This window comes from Natrix helvetica (genome assembly GCF_964273705.1).
Source record: "Natrix helvetica genome assembly, chromosome: 2".
Taxonomy (NCBI): Eukaryota; Metazoa; Chordata; class Lepidosauria; order Squamata; family Natricidae; genus Natrix; species Natrix helvetica.
Genome location: NC_138552.1, coordinates 23,537,799 through 23,549,895, shown reverse-complemented (window position 1 = coordinate 23,549,895; position 12,097 = coordinate 23,537,799). Strand labels below are relative to the sequence as shown.

At 42.7% G+C, this 12,097-nt stretch overlaps 2 protein-coding genes across 4 annotated transcripts in view; both read left to right on the top strand.

The window, feature by feature from the left end:
- Positions 1-12,097, top strand: part of TMEM267 (transmembrane protein 267) — a 437,091-nt gene that overhangs the window by 101,604 nt on the left and 323,390 nt on the right. The gene's annotated exons all lie outside the window — the stretch shown is intronic.
- Positions 1-12,097, top strand: part of HMGCS1 (3-hydroxy-3-methylglutaryl-CoA synthase 1) — a 31,222-nt gene that overhangs the window by 9,520 nt on the left and 9,605 nt on the right. The window contains exons 1-3 of one of the 3 annotated variants that reach the window (XM_081942233.1): positions 2,513-2,531; positions 8,661-9,118; positions 10,728-10,853. In XM_081942233.1, coding sequence (XP_081798359.1) covers positions 2,518-2,531; positions 8,661-9,118; positions 10,728-10,853 — 598 coding nt within the window. In that variant the 5' untranslated portion in view covers positions 2,513-2,517. Of the gene's footprint in view, positions 1-2,512; positions 2,532-5,535; positions 5,675-8,660; positions 9,119-10,727; positions 10,854-12,097 lie in introns of those variants that run through there. The other 2 variants (XM_081942232.1, XM_081942234.1) reach the window with 2 other exon arrangements.

Below are 12,097 nucleotides of genomic sequence, written 5' to 3'. Positions count from 1 at the left end.
TTATTTGCTTTGCAATTCCACCCTAAAAAATGACTGAAGTTGTACACTAACTCAGTTATGCAGTGAATGAACAAGAAGCTTTCCTCCTTGAAAGACATAGAAAAATGAATCTATTAATATTTGTATCATATACCTTTGGCCTCAAATTCCCACGACAGTAAAAGATAGTGAGATTCACAAAACATTAGCAGTAATTATAAATAATAAGTGAAAGTAAGGAGGTAATGTACAGTATATCATAGGCCTTTTATGCAACTCTGGTTCTCCTTGGAATATAAATTGTGCTAAAGGCTGGTTCTCAATCATTGGAGATTTAGCAACTGAGAAAAGATTACCATATTTTTCAGAGCATAAGACACACCAGAGTAAAAGACACACCGAGGTTTCGAAAAGGCAAATTAAAAAAAAAAGTTTTTGCACAGTCCAACCCTCCCAAAAACGAAGTTCCCAGTTTTTTTTTTAAAGGGCATGAATAGCCTTTAAGAGGTTTGTAGAGTGCTCCTGGGGGGGAGGGGCAAAAATGAGCAAAAAATGAGCCGTTTTTTGCAAAACGGGCCTGTTTTTTATCAAAAAAAGGGCATGGATAGCCTTTAGGAGGTTTGTAGAGTGCTCCTGGGAGCTGGGGAGGTAAAATTGAGCAAACAATGGGTCGTTTTTTGCTCATTTCTGCCCTCTCCAGCCGCTTTCTGAAAGCTTCCTAGAGGCTCTGCACAGCCATTTTGGTGAAGGGGGCGGGATTTTGGGAGGAAAAAAAAATCATGTATTCAATGCATAAGACGCACCCAGATTTTCAGCCTCTTTTTTGAGGGAAAAAGGTGCGTCTTATACTCCGAAAAATACAGTAATTCCACTTCTTCTAGCAAGAGCCGCTGTGGCGCAGTGGTTAGAGTGCAGTATTGCAGGCTACTTCTGTTGACTGCCAGCTGCCTGCAATTTGGCAGTTTGAATCTCACCAGGCTCAAGGTTTACTCAGCCTTCCATAATTCCAGGGTGGGTAAAATGAGGACCCAGATTGTTGGGGGCAATATACTGACTATGTAAAACCGCTTAGAGAAGGCTGTAAAAGCACTGTGAAGCAGTATATAAGTCTAAGTGCTATTGCTATAAGCTAGGGCTCCAGTGGCTAAGACGCTGAGCTTGTCAATCAGAAAGGTCGGCAGTTTTGACGGTCCCTAGCACACTTTATTGGTAGCTGCCTGGGAATATTGTAAATGGCAATCACATGACCCCAGGATGCTGCAACTATCGTAGACACATGCTGGTTGCCAAGTGTCCAAAATTTGATCATGTGACCACTGCAACAGTCGTAAGTAGGAGGACCTACTTATTTTAAAACATTCCTTTTAGAACCATCCTAATTGCAAATGGTCATTAAATAAATGGCTATTGGTCAAGGACATTTAATTACTTTTCTGCTTTTGAAATTGGATTGTTGCACAGCCATACAATTTAACTATTACAATTTTTGAAGCTCTGATCTGTTCCTGGTACAAATGATTGAGAATGCATATTTGCCAGCTGGCAAATACATTGGCTTCTACAGCATCTTGTCCACTCACATATGACACATTCAGAACCTCTTTTATTCCCCAGTGCTTGCAGAGACTTCAACACAATTCCCCAGCCAGCCAGCTTGAAGTTGCCAAATTTGAGAAACACTGTACAGTACTACAATACTACACTCAACGAAAGCTTAAGACCTAATTGTTAGGGAAGAGGGGCTTTGGGAGAGCACTTTTTCAAGCTGAGGACAAAATATTGTTTTTCTGACACCTACTTTGTTGCAAACTACCATATTTTTTGGAGTATAAGACGTACCTTTTTCCCTCAAAAAAAGAGTGCGAAAATCTGGGTACACTGAATACAGCATTTTTGGCCTCCCGAAACTCCACCCCATTTGCAAAAATGGCCCTGCATAGTCTTTAGGAGGCTTCCAGAGTGTTCCTGGGGGCTTGGGAGGGCAGTTTCTTGCTCATTTTTGCCCCCACCCAATCCCCAGGAGCATTCTATAAGCTTCCTAAAGGCTATGCATACCCTTTTTTGAAAAAAAAAGGGCCCATCTGTAGAGTGCAAAAACTTTTTTTAAAATTTGCTCATCAAAATCTTGGTGTGTCTTATACTCCGTTGCGTCTTATACTCTGAAAAATATGGTAGGTCTACCTGTCTTGATCTGTTCTCAGGGTGACCCTGTCCCGTAGACTGTTTGTATTACAAATTCAAAATAAAAAGCATGCCTAGAACATTTAGTACATGCCCCAAGTTGCTTGTGAACAGACTATACCCCCCATTTAATGATTTCTAGGAAGCTGCACACAGTACAACTGTATAACTATTTGCTTTTGATTTCTCAGACAAATGATGCAAAACTCTGAAATTGAGTAATGAGTATTGTTTCCACAGAGTCCTCCAAACATTACTGCAACATCAGCACGTTTAGCAGTACCAAAGATTGATTAAAGGTGAAGAATCACTAACTCGAGTGTACAAATTCTAATCTCTTTTGCAACCATTTTCTTAATGTGGCTATCGAGGTATGCATTCAATCACAACTTCAATCATTTAATAATCTGTTGGTCTAGGGCAGTTGGAAGCTTGCACTCAATTTTGTAAACATCCCAGTGGCTCAATTAAAAAAAGAAGTGGAAGTCCTTTTGTGGATCAAAGAACCATGCAGTGATTTAATAAAGTAGAAGAATGTGGGTTGGACAGCATCACCACCAGATGGATTCATAATTGGCTGACCAACCACACTCAACGTGTAGTCTTCAATGGAACTGCATGTACATGGAGGGAGGGATGCAGTGGAGTACCCCAAGGCTCTGTTTTGGGCCCAGTACTCTTCAACATCTTCATCAATGATTTGGATGAGGGAATAAATGGGGAACTCATCAAATTTGCAGATGACACCAAGCTGGCAGGAATAGCCAACACTCCAGAAGATAGGCTAAAGATACAGAAGGCTCTTGACAAACTTGAACATTGGGCACTATCTAATAACATGAAATTCAATGGTGAAAAAAGTAAGGTTCTATATTTAGGCAAGAAAAATGAAATGCACAGGTACAGTATAGGTCAGTGATGGCGAACCTTTTTTGGCTCGCGTGCCACAAGTGGGGGGAGTGCAGGGGGGTCGAGTGCGGGCATGCCGCACCCATTATGCAACGCGCGACCCCCCCCATTTTTACATTTTTTTTGCCCTCCCCATGCTCCAGGGGCTTTATAGGAGCCTGGGGAGGGCGAAAAGAGCCTCCCCCGACCCCCCAGAGGCCCTCCAGAGGCTTCAGGGACTGTCCAGAGGCTTCCCTGAAGCCTTCGGAGTGCTTAAAACCACCCTCCGAGCAAACGGAAGTGACTTCCGGGTTGCTCGGAGGGTGGTTTTAAGCGCTCCGAAGGCATCAGGGAAGCCTCGGACGGTCCCTGAAGCCTTTGGAACGCTTAAAACGACCCTCCGAGCAATCCGGAAGTCACTTCCGGTTTGCTCGGAGGGTCGTTTTAAGCGTTCCAAAGGCTTCAGGGACGGTCCCTGAAGCCTGTGGGGGACGCTCTTTTCGCCCTCCCCAGGCTCCTATAAAGCCTCTGGAGCCTGGGGAAGGCGAAAAATAGCTTTTAAAAAGGTGAACTGAGCTGACAAATGGCCCCGCGTGCCACTTGTGGCACGCGTGCCATAGGTTCACCATCACAGGTATAGGTGGTACCTTGCTCAACAGTAGTAACTGTGAAAGGGATCTTGGAGTCCTAGTGGACAACCATTTAAATATGAGCCAGCAGTGTGCAGCAGTGTGCAGCAGCTGCCAAAAAAGCCAATACAGTTCTAGGCTGCATCAACAGAGGGATAGAATCAAGATCACATGAAGTGTTAATGTACCACTTTATAATGCTTTGGTAAGGCCACACTTGGAATACTGCATTCAGTTTTGGTCACCACGATGTAAAAAAGATGTGGAGACTCTAGAAAGAGTGCAGAGAAGAGCAACAAAGATGATTAGGGGACTGGAGACTAAAACATGAAGAACGGTTGCTGGAACTGGGTATGTCTAGTTTAATAGAAAGAAGGACTAGGGGAGACATGATAGCAGTGTTCCAATATCTCAGGGGTTGCCTCAAAGAAGAGGGAGTCAAACTATTTTCCAAGGCACCTGGGGGTAGAAGAAGCAATGGGTGGAAACTAATCAAGGAGAGAAGCAACTTAGAACTGACGAGAAATTTCCTGACAGTTAGAACAATTAATCAGTGGAACAGCTTGCCTCCAGAAGTTGTGAATGCCCCAACACTGGAAGTCTTTAAGAAGATGTTGGATAGCCATCTGTCTGAAACGGTATAGGGTTTCCTGCCTAGGCACGGGGTTGGACTAGAAGACCTCCAAGGTCTCTTCCAACTCTGCTATTGTATTGTATTGTATTGTATTGTATAATAAAGATAGACCTACCTTTAGAAAGCTCAGAGATAAAATCACAACTCCTATATACATTGGAGGCCTCTGAATGGGGCAAATGCCGTTTGTAAAGTAGCCAGTTTGATTAAGGTGCTGGACTAATGAATCAAGAGATCATGAGTTCTAGTTCTACCATAGGCATGAAAACCAGCTGGTTAACTTTGTTGCCAGTCAAACTCTCCGCTCACCTCATAAGAGGAGTTATGGGGAAAACAGATGAATGAAAGAATATGCTCGCCATCTTATTTATAAAAATCACAAAGGCGGGATAAAATAAATTCAAATTTAAAAAGCAATCCAACATTAAGTAGTGAAACTACTCTTCACCAATTGTGTATTTGTAGATGCGATAGCTTAGTGGCTAAGACGCTGAGCTTGTCGATCAGAAAGATTGGCAGTTCAGTGGTTCGAATCCCTAGCACCGCATAACGGAGCGAACTCCCATTTCTGCTAACCTAGCAGTTCAAAAGCACGTAAAAAATGCAAGTAGAAAAATAGGAAGCACCTTTGGTGGGAAGGTAACAGCGTTCAGTCGTGCAGGCCACATGACCACAGAGACGTCTTTGGACAGCGCTTGCTCTTTGGCTTTGAAACAGAGATGAGCACGTGGGAGGGGAAACTTTACCTTGAATTGGATTACAACTCCCATCAGACAGTAATCGAGCTTGCATTGGCACATCTGGAGCGCAGCCGCTAACCTAATATACAAGTGGTGCAAGTACACAGACCTTTAAAAAAACAATATCGAGGTATCTTAATAACGTTAGGGACGCTCTGGCGCTAATTATCCAAGGCGAAACCATGGCAGTCTTAATGGTTCGTTCATTCCCATTTCAAACGAATCCGTAGCTAAGCGTCGCTCGCTCGCTTCCTGCTTTATGCTCCTTCGCGTGCGCGCGCGTGTCCCCTGCGGGAGGGGCCGCCCTAAGAGGGGCGACCGCGCGAGCCACGAAACGGCGTCCGCCCCGCGGGCGGCGTTGGAGGACTCCCGATTTCTGAGGGGAGCGTGTCGCACAGAAGCTGGGCGGGCGCGTCAGAATGAAGCAGGGGGCGTGGCTCCACGGAGGAGGAGGAGGAGGAGCAGCAGGGGGGTGGGTGAGGGGGGGAAAAGGTGCGCGCGCGGCCGCTTGGCTTTTAAGAGGACAGTACCGGTCTTGAGGGGAAGAAAAGGCATGACATGTACGCATGCGCGGTCAGGGGCTCGCGGCGTCTGCCGGAGCCGGCGATGGGATTCCACTGCGGGTGAGTGGCCAAGCGGGTGGGAGGCCTTGGCGGGCGGGATTCCAGGGCTGCCCGGGGGTCGGGAGGCTGTGGCGGAGCCGAGGGAGAGACAGAAGGCTCTCAGTCCTCTGCTTTGGCGGCACAAGGGGGAAGCAGGACGGGCTTCTCCCCTCCGGATCCCTGAGCGCCTTCAAGGAGGCGGCTGCGGCCAAGGACATCGTGTGGTTCGCGGCGGAAAGGCGCCTTCTCTCTCCCCTCGTCTTGCCCGGCTGTCTTTTGGGGGAATCGCGAGTGTTGCTTAGGGCAGACTCCTCTCGCCACCTCAGATGTGCCGGACTCCAACTCCCATGGGTCCCTTACCTTGGGGCTTGGGATTGTAGGAGCCGAAGCCCTGCAGGTCTGGCCCCCCTGGGACTTTTGGAGGAAGCGGGCAACCCCACGGCCGGAATGTGTGGGCTGATTTCAGACAGTTAATCGAGAAGAATCAGTTTCTGTTTCTGCAATAGAAACAAATCTCTCTCTGGATGTCACACTCCAGATTCGAACTTCTGATTTCATTTGATATATGTAATGAGAGAGAGGGGGACACACACACACGTGTGTGTGTGTGTGTGTTATACTCCAGATCCTAACTCTTGGTTTCATTATAGATATATAAAATGAGAGAGACTTATGTGTGTGTGTGTAGCAGATGGATGTTATAATCGAGATCCTAACTTCTGGTTGGTACATACATACATACACACACATATACATATACAGAGAGAGAGAGAGAGAGAGATTGACGTGTGTCTCTGTGTGTGTGTGTGTGTAGCAGATGAATGTTATACTCTAGATCCTAACTTTTGGTTTCATTATGTATGTATGTGTGTATGTATGTATGTATGTATGTATGTATAATAAGAGAGAAAGAGAGAGATTGACACATACATACACACACACACACATACATGTGTGTGTGTATAGTAGTAGTAGCTAAAGTATTAATGAGTGGGGAAAAAATCTTCATTTTAACTATCTGAAGATACTGCCTCTTTACAAAACATCTGCCTTCTTACCCAGCCCACCCCTGTCCCATGATTCCTCCATATCTACTGGTAGGCATGCAGTATTTTCTTTGAAGCTGTTGAAGTTGAACTAATTTCTGGACTTGTGCCCACGGTGGTGGCAGCCTGTCACTATTCTGCCTTTTTGTGTGTGTGTTGTGTTTGTTGTTTGTAAATTTCTTCAGTTGTGTAGAAAAATGCACCAAATGTATTTTTCAGTCTTTCTGCTGAGGACAGGTGTTCAAGTAACATACTTAGTTGCTTTATTTTTATAACAACTTGCCAATTTTATTTTTGTATCTTTTTTAAAAAAAATGCTTTATATTGTGAGTGAAAAATATGAGCTGTCAATCTGGTCCAGAGTTTCTCTTGAGGGGAAAAACAAATGCTGTAAAATTCTGGTGTAGAGTGCGTGTGTGTGTGTTTTGAAGTAAGTTTGTGTAAGAATACATGACTATATAAGAATGTGATTCCTTAAGATAGGAATGTTTTATATAGAATTTTCCTTGCTGATTATATTGCTGTTTTAATCCTGCTTGCCTATAGTAGGATTATAAACTACTGATTCAATTGATAAGCCTAATAAAATAAATTTAAAAAATAGTAAATATGTCTTTGAAAGCAAAAAGCATTAAATACCTATATTTCCCTGGGGAAATCACTAATATAAAAACCCATGAATTAAGCACAACTCAGACAATTATCTTTTGACATTGACAATCATGTTAATTTCTGCTTTGGAAGGTGCCAATGTTGTTGTTTTTTTATTCCTGAGGGCCCTAACTATTAAACTCTGTTGTTTGTCGTCATTCCTTAATTAGTTCATTTGAATATAAATTTATTTTCCAAGAATAAGTAGGGCAAAGGCCAATGGTTGTCTGACTGTGGTTTGAAAACAAAGCCACGCAAAGAGGAATGGGAGTGGCAGAAAGAAATCAAGTAAGAAAAATGTAATAAGACTAAATAGGTTATTATTATGAATTTGAAATAGTTGATTCTTGGAATTGCCTCTTCAATCAAGAGTGGTAATGTTCAAGAAGTGTAATGTTACTAGCAAAGAGCTATTCAGTAAACCTGCCAGTAGGGCATGAAGTTTCGGTCAAACTACAATATGTGGAAATAGAAACTAGATGTTAATAGGCATATCGTTTCCATGTCTGGATACTGTATTATATATTTCTGAATTTATTTAACATTCTTGTCATTTCTGCCCTGCATGTTTGTTTCTTCTCATTCTTTTCATAATTTTAAAAGAAAAATGATATTCCAGAAAATATAGTGATTTTTTTTAAAAAAATAGTATTTATATACTGGATACTGTATTATATATTTCTGAATTCCAGTAGGTATATGGTATCTTTATGAACAGAAACAGCATTTTGTTGCTGTGGTTTATGTTTTTTAGGGGAAGAATGCAAAATTATATTTTCCATTCTGACAGAATATTTCTGCTCCCCCCCCCCCATCTTGGACATTATTAAGAGGTGTGAAGCAAAACAAGTTAGATGTTCATCTATAGAATAGGGAGAACACATCCTCCTTCAGTGCAAGATATATGGTGGTATGTCCTTTTAAAAGACAAAGCAAAATGAGTATTTGCTTTTTAAAAATTGAATTCTTATTAAAATAATGAAAATCCACACAATTGCATGGATGCATAACTGGCTGGAGAATTCTGACAGTTAAAATCCACATGTCTTAAAATTGACCAGATTGAGAACACTGATAGACTAGAATTTAGAAAGTAGCTGACATATATAGCATGAGTTGAAGAAGAAGAGTACATTTCTATATGAACTATTCTTTCTGTTTACTCATAGCTGTTTCTGGAATAGCTTAAAATTGTCTAATAGATAATATTTGTTCTTGACAATTACTGTGTGAAATATTGTATTATTGATATTTTTTAAAACTAAATTTCAGTATTGTACATTGGTATAAAACTATGACCTTTTTTTTAGATACACCAATATGCCTGGATCCCTACCTGTGAATGCTGAAGCCTGTTGGCCAAAAGATGTGGGAATTGTAGCTTTGGAGATCTATTTTCCTTCCCAGTATGTTGACCAGGTAGAGTTAGAGAAATTTGATGGAGTGGATGCAGGCAAATACACTATTGGCTTGGGACAATCCAAGATGGGCTTCTGCTCTGACAGAGAGGATATCAATTCACTCTGCCTCACTGCAGTCCAGAAGCTGATGGAGCGCAATAGCCTGTCCTACGATTGCATTGGAAGACTTGAAGTTGGAACGGAGACGATCATTGACAAATCCAAATCTGTAAAGACAGTCCTGATGCAGCTCTTTGAAGAATCTGGTAACACAGATGTGGAGGGCATTGACACAACAAATGCATGCTATGGAGGCACAGCTGCACTCTTCAATGCCATCAACTGGGTGGAATCTAGTTCTTGGGATGGTAAGTTTGATCATCTGGGGCAACTCAAATCCTTGAATAAATTGAAAAAAGAGTCAACAAAGATACAATTTCCAAAACCCTCCATAAAAGTAGCTTGGTACTTAACACCTACTCAAATCAAGATTTTCTCGATATGTATTTCAATTATTGCCTCTTAGCCACACAACGTTAGAAATGTTATAGAAATCCAGAGAGGTGAGATGCATTGCCAAATCCTCTGTTTACATTGCAGAAGACTGTTTTAAAAAAGTTTTAATTAGCACAGTATCTGTGTGAATCTATGGGAGGAACTAATGATGAATGCTTTTCAGCTTCTAGCCAAGTCTAAAGTATCTACCGTATTTTTCAGAGTATAAGACGCACCCTTTTCCCTCAAAAAAGAGGCTGAAAATCTTATAGTCTTAAAGTCTTATATACTGAATACAGCATTTTTTGCCTCCCAAAACCCTGCCCCCTTCACCAAAATGGCCATACAGAGCTTGCAGGAAGCTTTTAGAGAGCTCCTGGGGGCTGGGGAGGGCAGAAATGAGCAAAAACAGGCTGTTTTTTGCCCCCCCTCCCCAGCCCCCAGCAGCACTCTATAAGCTTCCTAAAGGCTATCCATGCCCGTTTTTTATGAAAAATGGGTCTGTTTTTGCAAAAAACAGGCCGTTTTTTTCTCGTTTTTGCCCCCCCCCCTTTAGGAGTACTTTGCAAGCCCTCTAAAGGCTATTCATGCCTTTTGGGGGGGGATGGGCCCGTTTTCTCAAAAAATGGGCCATTTTTGGGAGGTTTGCAGAGTGCAAAAACCTTTTTTTATTTGCATCTTCAAAATCTTGGTGTGTCTTATACTCCGAAAAATACAGTAGTTGAAATAGTTGCTGATTACAACACTATACGAAGTAGGATGGTGCAATGTTGACATGCGGAGGTATCATAAATTATCTGGGTGAGGATAGAGGTTTGTATCCTGATATGTGAGGCATGGAAAACATAATCTTCAAAAAGATAACAACGGTGCTAGTCAATTTTCTATCTATAAAATAGGATAAATTCTGATTGTCAAGTCACACTTAGTTGTGCAACTTTTGTAGTAGTTCTTGCTACACTAGAAAATTTTTTGAGATAAAACTCTTGATAAATGTCATTGAGTGTAGCAACTAACAGGTTTCTAATGGTGTAGGTCAGTTTAAATGGAAATATAAGAATATTCTGTGAGATAATATCTTTATAATTTATCAGGCTTTCATAAGAAATCCAGCATCATCTAAAGCTATTACCCTATGAACATTTTCTGCTTATCCTACAAGTTCTATGGCGCCTAATCTAGACATACCTTCCTCTGTGCTATTTCCTTTTATTGACACAAAGGCCACTTATAAATGCTCACACTTGTCCTCATACAAAATGCAAATTTGTATAGCAGGATATGTGTCAACACAATATAATCAGAACATTTTAATAGGATTTTAAATGCTAAATGCAGAAATGAATGGTGGAGGTTGATTAAAATAGTTGCAGGTTGAATACCTCTGGATGGGATTGTTTCTGTTTGCATAAGATTGTCGTAACTGACATATCTCGTAATCTTGATGCCGTCCATTCATAGCTTATATTTGTATTTTTTCAGGGCGTTATGCACTTGTTGTTGCTGGAGACATAGCTGTATATGCCACTGGGAATGCCAGACCAACTGGAGGAGCTGGTGCCGTTGCTATGCTTGTGGGTCCAAATGCACCTCTCATTTTTGAACGAGGTTAGTGCTCCCGTTACTACTTATTCCCATGATGGCGAACCTATGGCACACGTGCCACAGGTATCACACAGAGCCCTCTCTGCAGGCATGCCACCCATTGCCCCAGTCCAGCTGCACCATGCACATCTCCCGCCGGCCAGCTGGTCTCTGCCGTGCATGCACCGGACGGGGCCTTCACCAATCTCCGCAGTTTCCCCCCAGCGTGTCTTCCCCCAATGCACCCTAGCTTTCTCCTGCATTCCTGCTGCCCATGCCTTTCCCAATCTCCACAGGTTCCATCCTCCGCAGGTGCTGCTCCGTGGCAGGAATGGAGGAGAAAGTCTGGGTGCGCTGGGGAGAAATTGTGGAGATTGCAAGCCCCACCCCCACCCCGCACCCCGTTTTGGGCCTGAAAAGCCTCCTGCACCAACCTGGAAGCCAAAACGGTGGGGCATGCGGGGGAATATGCACGCATGCTCGGGAGCAGGGGGCATGCTGGGTCGCTGGCATTGCATTTTGGGGATGGGGTTGTGTACAGTTCTACACTCGCATATCTGGTTAGTTTAACTTTCAACATATGCAAATATGTATACCTCAGGGTTGCATTGTGGGTCCTTGCTGCTCTCCATATTTGATGGTTTGCTTGCAGACATTTTATTACCCAACTAGGTAACATCATGCCAGTGATGAGGTCATTTAGTTGGGTAATAAGCCACACTCTGAGCACCAAGGACTCATGCTTTAACTTTGATCAGAGTTTTTTGGCTAGCTTTGCCTGATGCGCAAGTCCAGGGCATTTGTTTGAGGTTCTTTGCCATGGCTGAGATAAAGTGCTTAAAGTCCTTGAACCAGCATATCCTATGTTAGCATTTATGGTAGCATATTCTAATTTTTGTTGACCCAGTGGTAATCCTTATCCTGGCACATACAGGTCAGCAAATGGTATTACGCAGGGCATGCTAAGGATAGGGATTACTGGATTCATTAAGATTTATTTTTCTCCCCTCCCACCAAATATCAGCCCGCTCTTTCAGTGGGTTCTACTGGAAAGAAAGAATCGGATTTTTGAGATATGGGTTGACTGCCCACCTATCAAAACCTGCCCAGACTTAGTACAAATCTTTTTGCCCAGGTGTGTCAAAGAAAAACCAACCATCAGCCAATTGTTATTAACCGTTCAGAATGAGCTTCGGGCTACTCTGAAATTGCCAATAAAAATCTGAAAGCGCTTGCTCAAAGCATTTCTGCCAAATCAGAACTGATCA